Below are 22,293 nucleotides of genomic sequence, written 5' to 3'. Positions count from 1 at the left end.
TCCCAGACGTCGTGGGGGAGAAACCTCGCAGTCTGCAACTTTACTTGCAGGAAGTTGGGGACAGTAAATCAGCCGGCGGCGGCCATCAGCTAAATCATTTCTTTTCAGGAGCACTCGGGAGATTGTGGTTGTCTGGTCTGGAAGTTCTCCAGCTCCGCTCGCTTCGGGAGAGGAGAGCGATCATTTAGGAACTTTATTTATGCATTTCATCAGCATAAATGTTCTGCTGGCAGACGATCAAAAGGATGAGGGGGGTGGGGGTTGGGGGGGGGGGGGGGGGGGGGGGGGGGGGGGGCTCTGGGATTTCTTAATGAAAGTAATTTCTACTTCATCCCTCATGTGCTCATCCTCTCTGTAGAACTCCGGACTCTCCCTCGGGAGGACCGGAGAAAGAGTCCAAGTTTGGCTCAAAGGGGGACCGTCCAGGAATGTCTAAAAGCAAATAAACTAAAGAGCTGTATATCATTAAGGTGTTTACTGTAAGAGTCCGGGCCTGGGCCCTTCACAGCGTCGGTATGAAGCCTGTCCCGTGGTTTTTTAACAGATTACAAGACCCTCCCTAATTTCATATTTTATAAAAGAATACGCCCAAAGTGCTTCCCTGAATATGACATTATTCATACATCCTGATGATTGCCATCCAGTAATATTTCCATCTATCAAAGTAGACTGTAGATCATTGAGGACAGGCTCTTACTTTGAAGGCTCTTACTCTGAAGGGCCGAACGGGCTGTTAGACTATAGACTATATATAATTAACAGTTTAGGACGGGCTCTTAATTTCAAAGGACACGCTCTTACTCTAAAGAGCCTTACATGCTCTTAGGCGGTAGAATGTAACCAGTTGAGGATGCGCTCTTACTCTGAAGGGCCTAACTGGCTCCGATGATGTCACGGTGGCAGCGGGTCGTTTGCCATCATTCAAATCTCGGCCGGAGATAGCGTCGGGGCTTCCTGGTCTACAGGAAGTGGATTGTGTCTCTAATCTGTGAACCACTTTCCTACTTCCTCCCTGGGCCTCGTGTGTCTGCCCGTCACCGTGCCAACGAGATTGGAGCATCTACGTATCTTCCTCATCACACAGATAGTCAACTGTCGCGCGGAGCCACGGTTTTGCATAGAGCCTTTGTGATGAGAGAGAGAGAGAGAGAGAGAGAGAGAGAGAGAGAGAGAGAGAGAGAGAGAGAGAGAGAGAGAGAGAGAGAGAGAGAGAGAGAGAGAGAGAGAGAGAGAGAGAGAGAGAGAGAGAGAGAGAGAGAGAGAGAGAGAGAGAGAGAGAGAGGGGGAGAGAGAGGGGGGGGAGGGAGATGTAAAGGAACATGTAAAGGAACATTACACTTAACGCAGAGTTCCCTTACGCCCCAGTTTGAGCGACCGGATCAAGAGATCCACAACCAAGATAATTCAACCACTCACATTTGCATTCAGTGCGTTTAGCAGATGCTTTTATCCAAAGCGACTTACAATAAGTACATTTGTCAGAAGAAAGAGAAACAACAATATATCGCTGTCGGTACAGTTAGGATGTTCATAGAACCAAGTGCCAAGCACACAGTTAGGTTAGGTTAACCCATTCCTCCTATACAACAAAGCTAGCTAGTGTAAGACGCAACACAATGCTAAGTACTATTTTTATATTTTTAAGTGGCAGGACGTACACAACAGAGTGTGAAGCTAGTCTTATGTTTCGGGTAGGGGGGTTGGGGGGGGGGGGGGGATACATTTCCACGCGTCTTGATTGGTCGACACGGGGGCTAGTTAGGGTACAGTACGTTTTAGGCGGGAGCACTTTCCCCCAGCCCGGGGATCTCAAGGGTCTAATTCCTCGGTCGCCCGCCGTGCCGCTGAACATGTGGAGGCAGCCGGGCCAAAACCCCCCCTCAGCGCCCCTAAAAACCCCCTCCCCTCCCCTACGGACCCCCCCCCCCCCCCGTGTAATCCGTCCTTAATGGAGTAGGGAGGCATCGTGCTCGCAGCTTAACAGGGTGCTCAGAGTTCAGCGCCCGAGACCTCTCTGAGCTGGGAGGCACGCACCGGCGCTGTAAAACATTCAGCCCGGCACTTTGGAGAGGGGAGCAGAGATTTAATTCACTGTGATGGCAGCGCATTCTACTCCTTCATAACGTGTGCCTCCCGCTTCTGGAAGCAGTTCAACCGTGTGTGTGTGTGTGTGTGTGTGTGTGTGTGTGTGTGTGTGTGTGTGCGTGTGCGCGTGCGCGCATGTGTCGTTTCGGCTAAAAGCAGAGGCTCTTCCGAGTTAATAAATTGTCACTTGGTAGTGCAGTGCAGGGTGTTACAATATACACATGCATGTCTCACACATTACAATACACATCAAGTGTAGCGGATGTTACAATACACATGCATGCATCACAGGTTACAGTACGTAATACGTATTGCATGTTATAATCCACAAACACATGAATGTAATGAAGAGGTTGCAACATGATTTATGCATCTTATTCAAAGCGCAGACCTGACCCTTATGGTGTTCATGACTTTAGGTTAACCTGCTAGTCAGTGGAGGTTGTCAGTGCTAGCTTTAGGTTAACCTGCTAGTCAGTGGAGGTTGTCAGTGCTAGCTTTAGGTTAACCTGCTAGCCAGTGGAGGTGGTCAGTGCTAGTTTTAGGTTAACCTGCTCGTCAGGAGAGGTCACCAGTGCTGCCCTGCTCTTCAGCGTTTCTTTCTGTTCTCCGTTGGCCTCTTCTTCCCCTACCAATCGCTGAGACTTCAGGGCGTTGGCGCTCCGTAGTACCCTGACCACAACCTGCAGCCCGTTCCTCTGTGTGGTCCATAGTGCCGGTTGGGTGTGAGAACAAGGCCTCTATCGACTCCCTCTCTCTCTCTGTACTCCTCGTTTCACGACGTCTCCTCGATCTCCTAATGAATCATAAATTATTTGAAGTGCCACCCGTTTAAGTGTGGCATTGACACAAGGTCAGGCCACGCACTCCTCGTGTCATTGGAAGAAGGGTGGCTTTAGAGAGGGAGGCCGACAACAGATCAGACTGCTCCCTCTCCTCTCTGCATTCTCTCCGTCCTTTCCCTACAGCCTTTCTTCTCTCCTATCTACGTTCTCTCCTCCCTCATCCTTCTCCTCAATCTCCTCCTCTCCTTTCGGCTCCTTTCTCCTGTTGTTCCTCTTTTTCCCTTCCTCTCTCTCTCTCCTCTGTTCTCTCTTCCATCTCCCCTCTCCTCTCTTCTCCTTCCTTTTCTTTCTCCTATGCTTTCTTCTCTCTACCCTCCTATCTCTCTCCCCCTCCTCTCTCTCTTTCTCTCACTCTCTCTCTCTCCCCCTCTTCTCTCTCTCTCTCTCTCTCTCTCTCTCTCTCTCTCTCTCTCTCTCTCTCTCTCTCTCTCTCTCTCTCTCTCTCTCTCTCTCTCTCTCTCTCTCTCTCTCTCTCTCTCCTCCCCCCTCCCCCCCTCTCTCTCTCTCATGTTCAGAGATGACTAAGGTCACTTCGGGGAGTGTGGCGTTGATGTAATTGCCTTCATTATCTGCTGTTGTACTGGAGAGGCACTACTTAAAATAAATGACGTGTCGTTCCCGTCGGCCGGCCCTGATGAATGGGACGGCGGCCGCGTCCCGGCCTATTGTGTGAGCGGCGCCCGGGAGCGCACGGCGGGACGTGCACGTATCAGTCAGCGACGGAGCAGGCGGTTGATTGACAGCGGCAGGTGGCGAACGTTAATCCGTCGGTATCTGTCCTCTGTTCCTGAGCCTTTCTGCTCCCGATGACAATAACCGCTTATTAACCGGTGTGGCCTCCGGGGTCGACGCCTTCTTTTGTCGGGGGTCAGAGGTCGCGTGTCTGGGGGGTTAGGCTGCGTCAATTACAAGCGCGGATCCTTGTTCTTGATTCCCGTTGCTGGAGTGTGAGCGATGGGTGAATACGGTTATTACAGGAGACTAGCTCCAGTGTATTGTGCTCTGATGAAGGCTAAAGCCTGGAGGTGGATCCGGTGTTTAGGAGAGACGTCATGGAGATGGGTGAGTGGTTGTCTGCAGAACCTGGCAGAATCGTGAGGCAGTGTTGCCAGATTGGGCCGGATTTCCCAACCAATCTGGCAACACTGTCTGGAGTAGGTATTATGGTCGTTTAACCGGGCAAACGGGAATTGGATTCTCCGATATTGTAATAACGAGAGAACTGAAACTGATATTTTACAGTTTATTAATTTAGCAACATTACATTATAATCCGATCGGTTCCCACAGTGTGCAGCGCCCCGAACTCAAGTTAGTATTTCACCTCGGGTTTCGGTCACAACTCACTTCTAATTAATCAACCTCCACACTTTGGTTCTGTGTGGCTGAGCTCCCATCTCCCCCACGCCGCCGCCGCTGATAGCACTAGCGTTAGCTTGAAGCCACAGCGCTAGCCGAGCGGCGGAGGAGGGGGGACGGGTGGGTTGGCAGCTGGACCGGGGGGGCCGTGGGGAGGGCCCCCCCGGTCGTGTAAGTCCTCCAGAACCCCCCCCCCCCTTCAGGGGTCCCCCACCAGGAGACCCCCCCTGAGGCTCTGGCTGTCATTGAGCGCGGGATGATGCGGGGGTGATGTGCAGTACTGGGGGTTGGGCTGGCGTTGGATCTGTGAGCCCCCCCCCCCCCCCCCCCCCCCCGACAGACCCCCCACTGTGCAGCCATGCGTAGCCGCGCCCCGCCCCGGAAGGTAGACACAGACACGGCTCCGTTGCCCCCGGCGACCGCCGGCGGTGCTGATGAGAGAGACGACAAGCAGGCCCCGCCCACACTCACCTGTCATGTGACAAGTGACGGATATCCAGGTAGACGGATTCAGAGTGGGTGGTGCCCCCATCACCTCCACCATCCCCAGAACCACCCCCCCCCCCCGTACACACAAATACACACACACACACGGAGACAGACACACAAACACACATGGAGTTACACACACACAGTCCCACATACACACACACACACACACACACACACACACACACACACACACACACACACACACACACACACACACACAGGGGGGCTGTGGGAGGGTTTCCTCTTGTGTTCCTGCTGACTCCGCCCCCTGGTAGTCATGTGTCTGCGGTGCCTAATTGAGTTCTGTACATCCAGACGTAATTAACTGGCACTGATTCCTCAGAGGAGCGCCGTCGTTAGCTCCGGCGTGAGCCACAGCATCGCTCCCACTCCACCCAGTCCTCCCAGTCTCCCCGACCCAGTCCTCCCAGTCCTCCTGACCCTGTTCCTCCCAGTCCTCCCAGTCCCCCCAGTCCTGCCCGCACCGTGACGTGTGTGTGTGTGTGTAATTATCCTGTAGGACGGTGTGGGATCGTCGGGCCAACAGGTCATTACTCCTGATTACCCCGCTGTCCTCGACGAGCTCCTCGTACCACACACCTCCTCATAAGCCCCTCCTCCTACGCGCTGTCAAACACACCTCCTCATAAGCCCCTCCTCCTACGCGCTGTCAAACACACCTCCTCATAAGCCCCTCCTCCTACGCGCTGTCAAACACACCTCCTCATAAGCCCCTCCTCCTACACGCTGTCAAACACACCTCCTCATACAGTGGGGCCCCTATCAGGGTTTTGTTCCCAGCTCACCTCCTCTGCTGAGGAACACCTCCTCAACATCCGTCTCAGTGACCACCTCCTCCACCTCCACCTCCTCTCCTCCACCTTCCTCCCCCCTCCACCTCCTCCTTAGAGAAGCCCCTCCTCCACCTCCTCTCCCCTCCACCTCCTCCACCTCCACCTCCACCTCCTCCACCTCCACCTCCTCCTTAGAGAAGCCCCTCCTCCACCTCCTCTCCCCTCCACCTCCACCTCCTCCACCTCCACCTCCTCCTTAGAGAAGCCCCTCCTCCACCATTGAAAGGCTCCTCCTCCTCCTCCTTAGAGAAGCCCCTCCTCCACCAGTGAGAGGCTCCTCCTCCTCCTCCTTAGAGAAGCCCCTCCTCCACCAGTGAGAGGCTCCTCCTCCTCCTCCTCAAGGAGCCGCGGCCCCCCCGGCCCCCCGGACCGGGAGCTGACCCGCCATAATGTCAGCCCCCCTCACGGTCTGGGGAGGAGCGCTGCCGGCCGGCTCTGTCACTTCCTGTCATGTCACTTCCTGTCTGTGTCACTTCCTCTCTGGACACGTCGCCTAGGAGCGTCTGCAGGCGTCGCTTGCTGCCGCGGAGATGAGTCGGGGTGAGGGGGGAGAGGGAGAGGGGGGGAGGGGGGGGAGAGAGGAGGATGGGGAGAGAGGACAGGGGGAGGGAGAGGACAGGGGGAGAGAGGGACGAGAGTTGGGGAGCAGGGAGAAGGAGAGGGGAGAGAGAGAGAGAGAGAGAGAGAGAGGATGGTGGGAGAGAGAGAGGATGGGGGGAGAGGAAGATGGGGAATGGGGAGAGAGAGGGGGGAGAGTTGGGGAGCAGGGAGAGCGAAGGACGAGAGGGTGAGGGAGAGACTATTAGAGATGAAGGGAGAGAGAGAGGGGGGAGAGAGATTTCTAGCCTTGCTTAGAGAGGGAGATGAAGGAAGAGGCAGAGAGAGAGGGAGAGTTCAGGGAGTAAGAAGGGAGAGAGGGGTGAGTCATAGACTGGACCAGAAGGGGGGAGAGAGCAGAGCTCCAGTGCCACCTCCTATTGGCCGGAGCAGGACATGATCTGTGTGTCGTCTCTCCCCCCTCCTCTCTCTCTCTCGGCACGTCGCCCCCCCCAGCGCTGTAAATATCGGCCTCGCCCGCGACAACCCCCCGCCCTGCGACGCTTATTTATGGATGTTTAAATCTCAGCCGACACGTTGCGCCGTCCTGTTACTCCGTCAAACCTGGAGAGAGAGAGAGGGAGAGAGGGAGAGAGGGAGAGAGGGAGGGAGAGAGGGAGAGAGGGAGGGAGAGAGCGAGCTCCTTCGATGGCCGGCGTTTGGCCGCCGCCCAGAGCTGAGTCAGGGGCATGCTGGGTAGTAAAAACGTTGGAGGCGAAGATATAAAGTAAGAGGCTGTCCTGAAGGGGCTGGGCTGGCCGGGCGCCACCCTGTTCCGGCTCTCGGGGGTCGCACGTAGCGACACACACGGGATTTATTCGACCGGCTAACGTAGCTCCAAAGCTCGGGTGAGCTGCTCCAGGGAAGCTAGCATGGAGTTCCAGCTCAAGGCTATGCAGAAGCTAATGCTAAGTCCTAGCACGGACGGACAAACAGACTTTATCCACTTATCCATCGATAAATTAGACCCATTCACACACAATCACACGGTGTGTTTAACTCCTTCCCACTTACCCCATCCCCTATGCTAACGCTAGATAATAAGGCCTGCTACTGCATTAGATCATTTTACTATAATTATCATTTTTAATCATTTCATTTGAATTGGCATAACTTGTTTCGAGACATCCGTTCAGAACGAGAAAGGTACTGAACGAAAAAAGTAAAAGTATTAACTAATAATCCATAATCATAGCTCAATCATAAACTCCTATATGCATATATTGTATACATTATCTAAATATAATTGCCGAGTATTGAAGCCTTTCTCGTGGCGTTGAAACCCAAGCCTCTGCAGCAGGGGGCTGACGGTAACCTGTCAGCGTGACGCCCGTAAACTCAGCTCCAGTCCCGGGAAAAAGTTGCCGTCGTTTTCGCAAGAGTTGCGCGGCGTGTTTGTGTTTGCAGCGCTAAGCGTTCCCGGCCGGCGGCGGCGGCGGCGCCTCTGCGCTCACCGTTTAATAAGCACTTCAGACACGGCGCGACGCTCACCTTTTGACCTCTGCCAGTGACCGTCTTTATTGTGTTCATCACTCCCAGCGCTGCGCTAAAACCTAACGGCATTGTCACGACAGCATCCCGGACAGAAGGGTTGATTGATGGGTACCTCGATCACATTTCTAATTGAGATTTAACCACTCTTCAGGGCCAACTGTGTCTGCTCAGAATGCATATTGTATCAGGGAGGGGAGGATTGCGTAGTAGCTAGGGTGTATTGCCTCTTTACACTGTGTCTCTGTCTGGCTCTGTACTGTCTAACCCCTACCTGCTCCTTAATGACCTGTCTCTGTACTGTCTAACCCCTACCTGCTCCTTAATGACCTGTCTCTGTACTGTCTAACCCCTACCTGCTCCTTAATGACCTGTCTCTGTACTGTCTAACCCCTACCTGCTCCTTAATGACCTGTCTCGGTACTGTCTAAACCCTACCTGCTCCTTAATGACCTGTCTCTGTACTGTCTAACCCCTACCTGCTCCTTAATGACCTGTCTCTGTACTGTCTAACCCCTACCTGCTCCTTAATGACCTGTCTCTGTACTGTCTAACCCCTACCTGCTCCTTAATGACCTGTCTCGGTACTGTCTAAACCCTACCTGCTCCTTAATGACCTGTCTCTGTACTGTCTAACCCCTACCTGCTACTTAATGACCTGTCTCTGTACTGTCCAACCCCTACCTGCTCCTTAATGACCTGTCTCTGTACTGTCTAACCCCTACCTGCTCCTTAGTGACCTGTCTCTGTACTGTCTAACCCCTACCTGCTCCTTAATGACCTGTCTCTGTACTGTCTAACCCCAACCTGCTCCATAATGACCTGTCTCTGTACTGTCTAACCCCTACCTGCTCCTTAATGACCTGTCTCTGTACTGTCTAACCCCTACCTGCTCCTTAATGACCTGTCTCTGTACTGTCTAACCCCTACCTGCTCCTTAATGACCTGTCTCTGTACTGTCTAACCCCTACCTGCTCCTTAATGACCTGTCTCTGTACTGTCTAACCCCTACCTGCTCCTTAATGACCTGTCTCTGTACTGTCTGACCCCTACCTGCTCCTTAATGACCTGTCTCTGTACTGTCTAACCCCTACCTGCTCCTTAATGACCTGTCTCTGTACTGTCTAACCCCTACCTGCTCCTTATGACCTGTCTCTGTACTGTCTAACCCCTACCTGCTCCTTAATGACCTGTCTCTGTACTGTCTAACCCCTACCTGCTCCTTAATGACCTGTCTCTGTACTGTCTAACCCCTACCTGCTCCTTAATGACCTGTCTCTGTACTGTCTAACCCCTACCCGCTCCTTAATGACCTGTCTCTGTACTGTCTAACCCCTACCTGCTCCTTAATGACCTGTCTCTGTACTGTCTAACCCCTACCTGCTCCTTAATGACCTGTCTCTGTACTGTCTAACCCCTACCTGCTCCTTAATGACCTGTCTCTGTACTGTCTAACCCCTACCTGCTCCTTAATGACCTGTCTCGGTACTGTCTAACCCCTACCTGTTCCTTAATGACGTGGCTCTGTACTGTCTAACCCCTACCTGTTCACTATCGGCCTGTAAATAGATTTAACGTTAGTCCCTTCGGACCAAACCATCTGCTGAATGACTTAGTATTACATCTAGCAGTTTGCTCTCAGTCAGGGTTATGGACCGTGCCTGATGCTCTGCTCGTATGAGAAGTGAAACCGGGGGCTGAGATCTACTGTTTAATTCAGATAAAGCCCTTGACTAAAAGAACACTATTAGTAGTAGTGGTGGTGGGGGGGTTAGTAGGTCCACGGTCCCTAGTTCGGCCCCTCCTCAGCCGTTCTTGAACAAGATTCAAAAGAGGGGATCTCCGGGGGTTGTTCTGCACCCCGGGGGGCGCTGAGGGCGATCACCTCTGATCACCTCCCGGCTCACAACGCACCACTTCCTGTCAGGTGGCGGGCCGCGCCTCAGACCCTCAGAGGGGGGGGCCTAGGCGGAGGGTGTGAACGGTGTGTGTGTGTTCTGAGAGCGGCCCCCCCGTTGTCACGCCGACGCCCCGAGGCAGGTGCAGGTGCGAACGCTGAGTTGATGGAAAGAACCGAGAGGGGGGCCGGTAAACGGACAGAGGTTTGGCGCCGTGCCACGCCGGTTTCACACTCGCGCCCGCCCCCCCCCGCCCTCTGCTGGTGCCAGACAAGGTCCTTCTTTCACCTGAGGGTCACGGGAACAACACTGTAAACAACACTGTAAACAATCGCCGTCCACGGAAACGGCTCTTTAGCTTCGCTAACGCCGCTGGTCTTTTGCGATGCTAGGCGCCGGCGCCACGAGTTATCAAGGGTGCTAGTCCATAGCGGAACTAGTCTAGACTCTCCACCGCAGCTAACTACAAGCTAGCTTTAAGGTGGTTATTCCCAGGCACTGCTAGTCTCAAGATAGTCTAGTCTCAAAGGTGCTAGTCTTAAGCTAGTCAAAAGCTAGTATCCACCACAGCATGCTAGCGTTAGGGACGCTACTCCAAGGCACTGCTGGTCTCAAGCTAGTCTAGTCTCAAGGCTGCAGGTCTTAAGCTAGTGACGAGCTAACCTAAAATATGCTCGTCTCCAGCACAGCTTGTCGGAAGATGGTTTAAAGCCAGTCCCGGAGAAGCTAGCACCAGGCGCCGCTAGTCTCGAGCTAGCCACAAAGACGCTAGGCTCCCGCGCCGCGAGTCGCGAGCTCCTCTCAAGGAGGCTAGTCCCTAGCGTCACCAGTCCCCAGCGAACATCCCCGGTGGTTAGGGAACACTTAGGCAGCCCTTCATGTTCTGAACTGGCGGAGTGATGTCACTCAGCGCTCCGCTCTCCTCCGTCGTTTCATTCTGCCAAACGATGAAGATTTCACCGCGCGCCTGACAAGACTAAACAGCGTGTGTGTGTGTGTGTTTGTGTGTGTGTGTGTGTGTGTGTGTGTGTGTGTGTGTGTGTGTGTGTGTGTGTGTGTGTGTGTGTGTGTGTGTGTGTGTGTGTGTGTGTGTGTGTGTGTGTGTGCGTGTCAGCAGGTCTATTAGCCCAGGGTCTCTGGGGAGGAGCGGGGGAGGGGGGGGGCGTCCCCTCCCCCCCCTCCCCCCCTCCCCCCTCCCCCTCTCTCTCTTTGTGTGGCGTGCTGCGGCTCACTCGCCCAGACAGCTGTGTCACACTTAGTTAAGTGGGAGAAGCGAGGAGGGGGGTGGATAAAAGAATGAGAGGGAGGAGAGAGGAGAGGAGTGGGCTGGGAGGAGGAGGGGAGGGATCTGTGGAGGGGAGGATGCAACAATGAGGGAGGAGAGATGAGAGGGGAGGAGGAGGAGGAGGAGGAGAGATGCTGGGGCACACTAAGAGGCCACCACCTCCTCCATTGAGCAGATCCATCGAGTACACACAAACAAACAAACACACGCATGCGCACACACTCATCATCATCCACAAAAACACACTCATCATAACACACACAATCGCATTCAAGTACAAACTAACATACAAACACACACAACACACTTGTATACATACACACACAACACAATTGTATACACACACACACACACTAAGGGCACACACACACACACACACACACACACCCTTTCACATAGACACAGACATTGACACTCACTATCTTAGCACGCACATATAGACTCACACTATCTTAACACAGACACACACACACGCACTCTAACGCAGACGGGGTTGAGTTGTTAATGCGGTGCAGTTGGCCCTGTTCAGGGAGGCTGCGCGGGGCTGACCTACATTCACTCTACCTTCTCTCTGCCGGGCCTGGTTGAGCCTGCCGGGGAAACACTCAGAGACAGGGAGGAAGGCAGCCGGCTGCTGGATGGTGTAACGGTTGGGCCGGGGAGGGAGGAGGAAACAGAGGAAAGGAGACAGGAGGCAGAGGAGAGGGGAGAGGAGAGGAGAGACAGGAGGGGAGAGGAGAAGAGAAGAGTTGAGGAAGACAAGAGGGGCGACGAGGCAGAGAGGAAGAGGAGAGAGGAGAGGAGACGGAGTAGAGGAAAGGAGGGAGAGGAGGACAGGAATCGAGGAAGACGAGAGGAGAGAGGAGAGGAGTTGAGGGAGAGGAGATGAAACAGAAAACAGATTAGAGAAGTTGAGGAAGACAAGAGAGGACAGGAGACGGAGGACAGGAAAGATGGAAGAGGAGAGGAGAGAGAGGAGAGGGGCGTGGACATATAGATGTGGACAGCCCTTGGCCGTCACCTCCGCCACTCCTCCATTACAGCGCTGTCTCCGTGACGACCAGTGAGAGTAAAACATCCGGTCCCCAGGGGCGCTCCGGTTGCACCACAGTCCCTGAACGTCGTCGGCTGCAGCTCCCCCACCTCCATCAGGCGTGGGGCTCGGGGGGCACAGCGGGTTGGCTGGTAACCTGAAGGTTGCCGGTTCGATTCCCCGGCCGCTCCTAGATGAGGGTTGAAGTGTCCCTGAGCGAGACGCCTGTCCCCTAGCTGCCCCCGATGTGCCCGCTGTCGCCTTGCGTGGTTGCCTCCGGCGTCATTGTTTGAATGTGTCTATGAATGGGTGAATGGTGGGCGACATTGTAAAGCGTTCGGTGCGGCGTCGTGTCAGGTACGCGCTGTACGAATGCGGTCCATTCACCATTAAGTCCTGCTGAGTGACCCAAGCTTTCACCCCAGAATAACATTCTATTCATGCGACACCTTGGTGATTTTGCGAAGATAATTCCTCAGTTATTAAATGACTATCATTACACAGTGCTCAGACGCAACCACCTAAATTATCTAATCTTCCCTCCGCCGGAATCGGCCTTGGCTCAATAATAAACAACGGCGTGTGTTTTGACTTCGACGAAGGCGGGAGAGACGCAGAGGTTCAGTTCTGAGTTATGTTCTCATTACCGTCAGGAGAGTAGGGAGTCACACGCTCAGCTGATCCGAACAAGGACGGGTCAGACGGAACAACCCACACACACACAATCAGTAGAACACACACACACACACACAGTTAGTACAACATAGAGAGTTAGTACAACTTAGAGAGAGTTAGTACAACTTAGGGTACAACTTAGTGTACCTAGTCTGCAATCAGACTTCAGATATTAATCTGAAGTCTGAGTGGTGAGACTAGTAAACACACACACACACACACACACACACACACACACACACACACACACACACACACACACACACACACACACACACACACACACCAAGAAGCTAGTACAACACACACACACTCACACATACACTGAGAGTTAGAACAGGAGCTAGAATAGGAGCTAGGATAGGAGCTAGGATAGGAATAAGGATGGGGGGTTTGGCTGGGAGCTAGGTAGGAGTCGAGATTTATAATTCAGGTAAGGTAAGAGTGTAAATATACATCCTCTCTCTCGATCTTTGTCTCTCGCTCTCTCTCTTTCTCTCGCTCTCTCTCTTTCTCTCTCTCTCTCTCTCTCTCTCTCTCTCTCTCTCTCTCTCTCTCTCTCTCTCTCTCTCTCTCTCTCTCTCTCTCTCTCTCTCTCTCTCTCTCTCTCTCGGGGAGTAGGAGGATAGTAACTCATTAAAGACTTGCGAATCGGCCGTTTGTTTGTGTATCGGCCAAGTGCTGCCCTGGGAGCCGTGTGTGTGGTTGTGTATTCCTGGACGGCTGTTGTCGGGGAGGGGGGTGATGGAGGGGGGGGGGTTCCTCCTCCTGAAGTCCTGTCGTTCTCCAGGAGCTCTTTGAAGAGCCGGCCGCTGACGACAGCAGTCTGGGATGCTCACTCTCCACTACCTCCCGTCAGCCCCACGACGTACGTGTTTGTGTGTGTGTGTGTGTGTGTGTGTGTGTGTGTGTGTGTGTGTGTGTGTGTGTGTGTGTGTGTGTGTGTGTGTGTGTGTGTGTGTGTGTGTGTGTGTGTGTGTGTGTGTGTGTGTGTGTCGGTCTATCTGTCTGTGTACTTTGTTTGTGTGTCTGTGTGTGTGTGTGTGTGTGTGCGTACATGTGGGCGTTCCTGTGTGTGTGTGTCTGTGTACCTATGTGTGTTTGTGTGTTCCCGTCTGTGTGTGTGTGAGTGCGTGTTCCAGTGCGTGTGTGTGTGTGTGTGGTCCGGTAGCACGGGAGCGTCAGCGTTCCTCTCGTTAACCACGGCGCTCCTCTCGTTAGTCGTCTACCGACAAATGTCACTGCTGACGCACCGGGGGGAGGGAGGGGGGGGGGAGGCTGCTCGTGCAGTGTGGAGTGTGTTTTGACCCCCCCCCCCCCCCCCCTCCCTCCATGGCTCAGCTGGCAGGCGGTGGGGGGAGAGGGGGGAGGAGGGGGGAGAGAGAGCAGCGTGTTGACACACACCCCGAGCGTGTTTGGAAACACGGACACGGATCACTAGTGATGCCGCCCGGAGGGATCGCTCACACGCTCGCACCCTCGTGCACGCTCGCCGCCTCGTGCACGCCCACACCACGTGCACTCCTCTGACAAACGCCGTGCACTCTGAGCCCAGCGGAGAGAGAGGGAGGGAACTGGAATTTTTGAGAGAGAGAGAGAGAGAGAGAGAGAGAGAGAGAGAGAGAGAGAGAGAGAGAGAGAGAGAGAGAGAGAGAGAGAGAGAGAGAGAGAGAGAGAGAGAGAGAGAGAGAGAGAGAGAGAGAGAGAGAGAGAGAGAGAGAGAGAGAGAGAGAGAGAGAGAGACCATAGGCTGGTGCATAGAGAGAGAGAGAGAGAGAGAGAGACCATAGGCTGGTGCATAGAGAGAGAGAAGAGCAGAGAGCACGATGTGATATCCAGGAATTGCCTGAAGAGACCCAGTGAAGCCAGACTCTAACAGATACCTCTGTCCCAGTATCAAGAACCTACTGTCAATATCTAGTATCAGGATCTAGAATCAGGTTCTAGAATGAAGATCTAGATCAGGCTTCAGAATCACATTCTAGAAATTAAGGCTAGAATCAGGATCTGGGACAGGTTTCAGAATAACATTCTTGAAGGTTAGAATCAGGATCTAGAATCCAGTTCTAGTACCAGGCAGCGTCCTCTCCTGGTCCACGGTCTGGGACTGGGTCTGGTCCTGGGGGTCTCTGATGGGATCCCCCCCCCCGCCCATCGACCGCTCTGTGATGTTCACCTCCGCCTGTAAATTGCCTGGTATCCCCCCCCCCCCCCCCCTCCTTCCTGAGGGTCAATCATTATTTATGAAATATGGAGATGATGGAGCGCCGTCTCCCAGAGATATTAAGAAGAGAGATGTTCTCCCCCTCCCTCCACCCCTCCCTCACCCCCCCCCCCCCCCCACCCCCCCCGGGACCGCTGCCCGTCTGGCTAAAGAACCGCCGCAGTCATCACAAAGTGGACGTGTTTACGGCCCGTACGTGTCTGTGTGTGTGTGTGTGTGTGTCTGCGACTGAGTGCGTTTGCTCGAGTGTGAGTGTGTGTGTGTGGCTGTGATAGGGTTAGTGTGTGTGTGTGTGTCTGAGTGTGCTAGGGTTAGTGTGTGTGTGAGGGTGAGTGAACAATGGCGGTGCGTGTTTGAGGGTTAATCAGATTCTCCCTCCCGCGACGCTGTTGTCCCGGACCCAGAGACTAATGTCCCGTACACACAGAGGGACGAGTGTATACACACTGAGATCACAGACACACAGACACACACAGAATGTCACCATTAATGTTGTGTTAATGTGTGTTGAATATGAAATGATCCTGGTCACCTGTTTTAGTCGGTTCACGTTTGGACCAATAATGAAACGTGGGTTATGTACGATTTATTAACCGGTACCCTTGCTTTCTTTGTTTTTGTGTCTGTGTGTGTGTACGTGTGTGTGTGTGTGTGTCCCTGTGTGTGTGTGTTTGTTTGTGTCTGTGTGTGTGTGTTTGTTTGTTCCTGTATGTGTGTGTACTTGTGTGTGTGTGTCTGTGTGTGTGCCTGTGTGTGTGTGTGTGTGTGTGCCTGTGTGTGTACGTGTCTGTGTGTGTGTTTTTGTTTGTTCCTGTATGTGTGTGTGTTTTTGTTTGTTCCTGTACGTGTGTGTTTATTTGTGTGTGTGTGTGTGTGTGTTTCTCTGTGTGTGTGTGTGTGTGTGTGTGTGTACATCCAGAACACGCTGGAGTCGTGCACCATCTGCAGTAAACCCATCATGGAGCGCATCCTGCGGGCCACGGGGAAGGCGTACCACCCGCTGTGCTTCACCTGCGTGGTCTGCCACCGCAGCCTGGACGGGGTCCCCTTCACCGTGGACGCCGCCAACCACATACACTGCATCGAGGACTTCCACAAGTAAACATATATATATATATATATTAGAGCTGTCAGTTAAACGCGTTATTAACGGCGTTAACGCAAACCAAATTTAACGGCGTTAATTTTTTTATCGCGCGATTAACGTAAATATTTTATAAAAAATAATAATAATAAAAAAATATATATATTTTCTTTGGCTTAAAACAAAGAAGCAGTAGCCTGACTGCTATGTTCAAATGACATTTGTTCAAAGCAGTCGTTTAATTGCACTATAGGGTCTTTTTTTGTATCGTCCTGTTTTGATCAGTGTATATGCCAATGTTGTTATCAATAGAAAATCATTTGCACAAGGCAAGCCGATGCACTTCACCATGTTGATAAGAGAATTAAAATGAGAAGAATTATGGGACAAAAAAATCAAGGGATATTTAGCATAGAAAAATAATTTGCGATTAATTAGAGTTAACTATGACATTAATGCGATTAATCACGATTAAATATTTTAATCGCTTGACAGCTCTAATATATATATATATATATATATATATATATATATATATATATATATATATGCATTATACTGAGAATATGTACATCAAGGGGGACATCTGTAAACCGCATTGTTATACTTAAACACCCCAGTGACGTTGAGAGTAGAGAGAGACAGGAAGTGAAACCGAAACCAGATCGCGTGGAATCGTGGGCCGTCGGTTGAGTCCCAGCTGACCTGCCGGTTAAACAAGGCAGCTCATTGTCTCGAGGAAAAGTTGTGGTGTTATTGTTAGCGTAGCGGCTAGCAGTCCAAGCCACAGTCTTGTCATACTTCCTGGTTAGCACACTGCCGCAGCGGACCTGATACCGGGTCTCTTCCTGTTTGAGGCCGGTTGCTAGAGGGACGTGTAGAGGGACTTCCTGTCTGGTATGAGCTAGGCCGTTGTCACACACAGGGGGGTTTCAGAGGAGTGGAACTTAGAATGGTGAACCTGCCTTCATGTGCGCTGGAGGGACTCAGTCGTGTGACTTTAGCGCTCCTTGCTGGAAATGTGTTGATTTAATGACATAGAATTATGAATCTATTTTATGAAAATGTATGTATATCTCAACTGGGAACCACATAATAACATACATTACACACCACAAGAGAGGTGTGTGTGTTTTGTATTTATCTAACCTAGTGTGTGTGTTGTGTATGTATATAACCGTGTGTGTGTGTGTGTGTGTCTGCAGGAAGTTCGCTCCGCGCTGCTGCGTGTGTTCTGAGGCCATCATGCCGGCACCCGGTCAGGAAGAGACGGTCCGGATCGTGGCTCTGGATCGGGACTTCCATGTCCAGTGCTACCGCTGTGAGGTAGGGGCCCCCACACTCCAGGTCCACCCAGGTACCAGGCGCTCCGGGCTTTACAAAGCACCCAGAGCCTGATGCCTCCAGGTCCACCCAGGTACCAGGCGCTCCGGGCTTTACAAAGCACCCAGAGCCTGATGCCTCCAGGTCCACCCAGGGACCAGGCGCTCCGGGCTTTACAAAGCACCCAGAGCCTGATGCCTCCAGGTCCACCCAGGGACCAGGCGCTCCGGGCTTTACAAAGCACCTGTCCTGACGTATTGATGCAGTGTTTACTAACCTGTTAGGAGGCTGACCTCGTGTCAAACATGTGGAGAGGCTGTCACGCTCTGAGACGCCTTCAGGCTGAACACCACGAACCCACAGCAACAAGCGGAATTAGGTTTAATGCGTGTGTGTGTGTGTGTTTGTGTGTGTGTGTGTGCGTCCGTGTGTGTGTGTGTCTCTGTGTGTGTGTGTGTGTGTCTCTCTGTGTGTGTGTGTGTGTGTGTGTGTGTGTGTGTGTCTCTCTGTGTCTCTGTGTGTGTGTGTCTCTCTGTGTGTGTGTGTGTGTCTCTCTCTCTGTGTGCGCCCCCCAGGACTGCGGGGGCCTCCTCTCCGAGGGGGAGACTCAGGGCTGCTACCCTCTGGACGGCCACGTCCTCTGCAAGACCTGCAACTCCAACCGCATCCAGGCCCTGACCGCCAGGGCCACCACCGACCTCTGAGCCTGACCTCTGACCTCTGACCCCGCCCCCCTGGTACCTCCACTGGGTTCACCCCCCCCTGCCCTCCTTTAGGTCCTCCTCCGTTGTGAGGTGGTGTGTTTATTATGTGCTTCGCTCTCTCTCTCTCTCTCTCTCTCTCTCTCTCTCTCTCTCTCTCTCTCTCTCTCTCTCTCTCTCTCTCTCTCTCTCTCTCTCTCTCTCTCTCTCTCTCTCTCTCTCTCTCTCTCTCTCTCTCTCTCTCTCTCTCTCTCTCTCGCCCACACACACGCGCATGCTTCCCTCCACCCGTTCGTGTTCTTGGCGGTCCTCAGAATCCTCTCTGTCCTGTTGTACATTCGCCCGTAGGGCTGCCCTGTGTGCCTATCACGTCCTTCCGTTCAAACTGTGAGTGTCCGCCTTCGTGATGTGACAAATCCACGGCATCACTAACTATAGGAGATCTAGGCTTGTGGTTGGTCATTGGAATCGGTGTCAGCCAATAGATGGCTGAGGACGGCTTTAGAGTGTTGAGGTGTTAAAGATCCGAGCCAGTACTGGGGGAACCCCCTCGAGTGGGTGACCCTTGGCTCTGTGAACTGGTAAGTGATTTAGTACCGGTTATATGATACAGTACCTTGACCTAATCCTGCCATAGGAGTTTTCATTAGAACTCATAAGTATTTTCAGTGTCGAGAAACGAAACTCTAGAGTCTCTTTCACGTTTTATCTGAGGAAATATCAGAGAGATATTTGGTGAGGGTAGCTACATTGATATAGAGAAAGAAAGGGTGAAAATTATTTTGATTTTCTTTTGTTCAGGTAATTTTGCTTTGATAAAATGTGTTTGGTCCTTTTTATTTTTCATTTCCCTCCTGTATTTTATCTGTTTTTAATATTTCTGTGAGCATTGTGTAGATTAGATAATCTCTCGTCTCGACTACAAGCATTCCCTCTTTCTGCGTCACCGGTTAGAGTTTGGCTATGCAATTATGTAATATTAAAATGTGTTGACACTTTATTGTAATATGCGGAATGTTCATGCATAAGGAAATATTTTAACTGTACAGAACAAAATTCATAAGTGTCCTTACGAGTGACCCACTGTCACGTTGGTTGGTGCGAGCCTGATCGATGGAGTCGCATGTCGGGATCAATCTGAGCTGTTGACACTTTATCTTTGATATAGTTAGTGTCCGCTCCTTAGAAAGGATGATTGACAAATAAGGGAATAGGTTTCCCAAGTATTAACGTTTTTTTTTTTGTATATTTTGGGATATTAGAATCAAGGACCAATTACATTTTTCGGGCCAAACTAATTTTTGAATTACATTATAGTTTTACATTTTTGATTACAAATCAGATTAATTTTTTAAAGACCAACGGGACTTTGTGTTTGTTTGGTCGACCATAACCTTATCTTGTAAAGCTGGTAAATGATATAGAAAATATAATACCGTTGGTGACCTCGTTCAATTGGATGGACCAATGAGATAGGGTGGAATTTGAATGAATTAAAAGGTACAGTATTCTGCGATTTATTACATAGATATATTACATAACCACATATTGCAGTGGTTGGGTACAATTTGTGTGCATAACGTACAATCATTCTTGAAATGTGTATTAATTTCAGTGCCTTTTGGAGTGAAGAGAATATATGTTGGTTTGTATTGAGGAGTGTTTACTCGATTAAAAGTCCAAGACTGGAGCACAGTTCTTAACAAGCCATTTAAATCAGCACTTTGACTTTTAAAAGTGCCCTTAAGTGTGGTGACGTTTTTTAATTTATTCAATAATTGTCATTGTTGTGCGCTACATTACTTTCTACGGCTAATTCTTCCCAAGCATGAAAAAATAAGCCCAAAACACACTCGAAGCTTAACGCTGTCCCTCTTTTTATAATCTATAGTCTAACATAATCAAACTACAATTCCAGACAATGGCGCAAACTTAAACACAAAATGTGCAATCAGTCGCCTGACTTAAGCTGGGGCCGCGTGTCTCTTTCTCCACGTGTCTCTGCAGACATGTTTCCCATTTGAAGTCCTCAAAGAACACCTTAAAGATGGATACAACATGTTTATGTGTTAGCTCATTATCCTGGTTCGGTCGCCAAGAGCTTCCCTTGTCCACAGTACAACACATTAAAGTCCGGAAAACACAAACATTCCCAAAACCCATTGGGAAGAACGAAGAACCAGAGATCCAGGGAATGCTAGCAGGTTTCTCAAATGCTTAAGATAGCGTAATGTTTGTGTACAGTAATGCTCATCTAAATTTTAAATGGCGGTATTTTTTTAAAAGGCCACAATATGCATCCATTATTCAGAACCACACCTACTTACCACGTCTTGTTCTGATTCTTATCCACTGTGTGCTAACATGCGGCTAACTCTGAGTCACGTTATGCTAACGTAGCTGGTGACATCTTTGGCTAATATCAACGATAAGCGAAGCCAGTTTATTCTAAGACCTGTGTGTGTCACAGAAGAAAATTAAAAGCTGTCCCTTACGAAATTGCGCTATGGCGGACATTTACATAAACACATTTTCTACTACTTAACAAATATTAAGGAAATGTACATTATACCAATATCTAAAATTTGAGTTCAAACATTCCAATTTTAAGCAACATTTGTCAGAGTTGAAGTGTGTAACTGCTTCATAATTGGAAATAATCCAAAAAGTTAGTTTTAGAAGGTCAGAAGACGTATTAACATATCCCCGCTCATGTCGTATGCACAGCATCTCTGTTTCTGCATTTCAAACAAAACACGGACATCAAGTTTTAATGCGAAGCATAAACACTATATTCTCGAGACGTTTAAAATGTGCGTGTAACACGTCACTTAAAGGACTTTCAAATGTCAAACTGTCGAGCAAATGGCTTATGAACACCTATTCATATAGAGGTTGGCTTAAAGCGTGTTAAATCTTTAAAGGGCCCTGTTGAATTAAGAAACTGTTTGTAAGTGGCCTAATGTTATTCCTGCATACATCAGTGTTCCCCGCAGACCGCTAAGTCTACGTTTTGCTTTTCTTTTTTTTAAATGTGAATCTGCTCCAAAAACCTCCAAGCTTCACCTATATAAAAACACATTTCATAATTAATCTGTGGTCGATGTCTGTTGTCTCCCATTTGTTTGTCAAGTAACTATGGATCTTACCAACCACCGGTTTTGCTGGGCTGTTCATTGGAGTGAGTGTGAGTGTGAGAGAGAGAGAGACTTTCAATGCCAGATGAGCCCCATCACGCATCCTCTCTCCTCCCCACCTCACCTCCTCATTTCAGCCTCCTCCACCCAATATCCACTACCCACATTACACCTCCACCGGGCTTGCTTTGGCCTAACACTGGTCTAGCTCTTGATTAGCACTGAGCTAAAATGTGCCCCGCTTTGGCCATGCCTTTGGCTAGCTCTGGGCGAGCACTGGGCTATTAGCCTGGATTTGGCCCAACACTGGTCTAGCTCTTGCTTAGCGCTGGGCTAACGTGAGGCTAGCTTTGGCAAAGCGCTGGGCTAACATTGGCCTAGCTTTGGCCCAGTCCTGGGCTAGCTCCAGACTCGCTGGGCTACCATTGGCCGGTTGCCGGCCTCTGGGCCTGGCGCGCTGGAGCAGTTAGAATAATTTAGAGCGTCCCTGGAAGTCGCCGTGCTACAGCAGCTTGATTTAATCTTTTCCATTCGTCATTTTTACTCGTGCGTCGGCGCCCGGCCGTAACTCAACAGACTTTCTAATTCCCTGTGGACGGACGGCTAAATTGGAACGGCAATCCAAAATGGAAAACCGGGAGGAGCAACAAGCCCGTGAAACAAACAAACACTCCGATCGAGCCGTGGTGCGGCCGTCGCTCCTCCGCGGCGCCGCGTTGACAGTTGTGCTGCGGTTGAGCTACGGCTCCGCTGGTCGGACATTTAGGAGACGCTCCTCGCCCAGTACCAGGGGGAGGGGGACTCGGACACAGACACACATCAAGGAGCAGGTTGGGGCTGACCCTGGTCCCTGACCAGTATACGCTATCCCACTCACTAGAAAGTATGGATAATATAATAGTACAAATAGATAATAAATAGGCCTATCAATAAAATAATAATAAATGATCTATAGACTTTTTAATTATATATAAAGAGCACTAGACTTGATATATACAATTTATACAGTCAAAGAAAAAGTCTAAATGTATGCCTACCTAAGGATTATTCAGCCGTGTATCAGGCCGTTAAAGGTGTATTTATTGTGTATCAAACTCCACCGCTGGCCCGATCAGATGAGACTAATTGAAGCTTATTTACTGGAGCAGTAAAGCAACACCGATCTGCTTAGGGCTGGAACTCACTAACCCCGGTCGTCCTACTGTAAATCT

At 50.9% G+C, this 22,293-nt stretch overlaps 1 protein-coding gene across 4 annotated transcripts in view; it reads left to right on the top strand.

The window, feature by feature from the left end:
- The window catches only part of lpp (LIM domain containing preferred translocation partner in lipoma), a 117,450-nt gene extending 96,412 nt beyond the window's left edge, over positions 1 to 21,038 (top strand). For 3 of the 4 annotated variants that reach the window (XM_030372218.1, XM_030372219.1, XM_030372221.1), the window contains 3 exons: positions 15,757 to 15,935; positions 17,127 to 17,247; positions 17,820 to 21,038. In XM_030372218.1, the coding sequence (XP_030228078.1) occupies positions 15,757 to 15,935; positions 17,127 to 17,247; positions 17,820 to 17,948 (429 nt within the window). In that variant the 3' untranslated portion in view covers positions 17,949 to 21,038. Of the gene's footprint in view, positions 1 to 15,756; positions 15,936 to 17,126; positions 17,269 to 17,328; positions 17,664 to 17,819 lie in introns of those variants that run through there. The other variant, XM_030372220.1, reaches the window with a different exon arrangement.
- Positions 21,039 to 22,293: the final 1,255 nt, after the last annotated feature.

This window comes from Gadus morhua, chromosome 12 (assembly GCF_902167405.1).
Source record: "Gadus morhua chromosome 12, gadMor3.0, whole genome shotgun sequence".
NCBI lineage: Eukaryota > Metazoa > Chordata > Actinopteri > Gadiformes > Gadidae > Gadus > Gadus morhua.
This window is presented reverse-complemented; position numbering and strand designations above follow the sequence as displayed.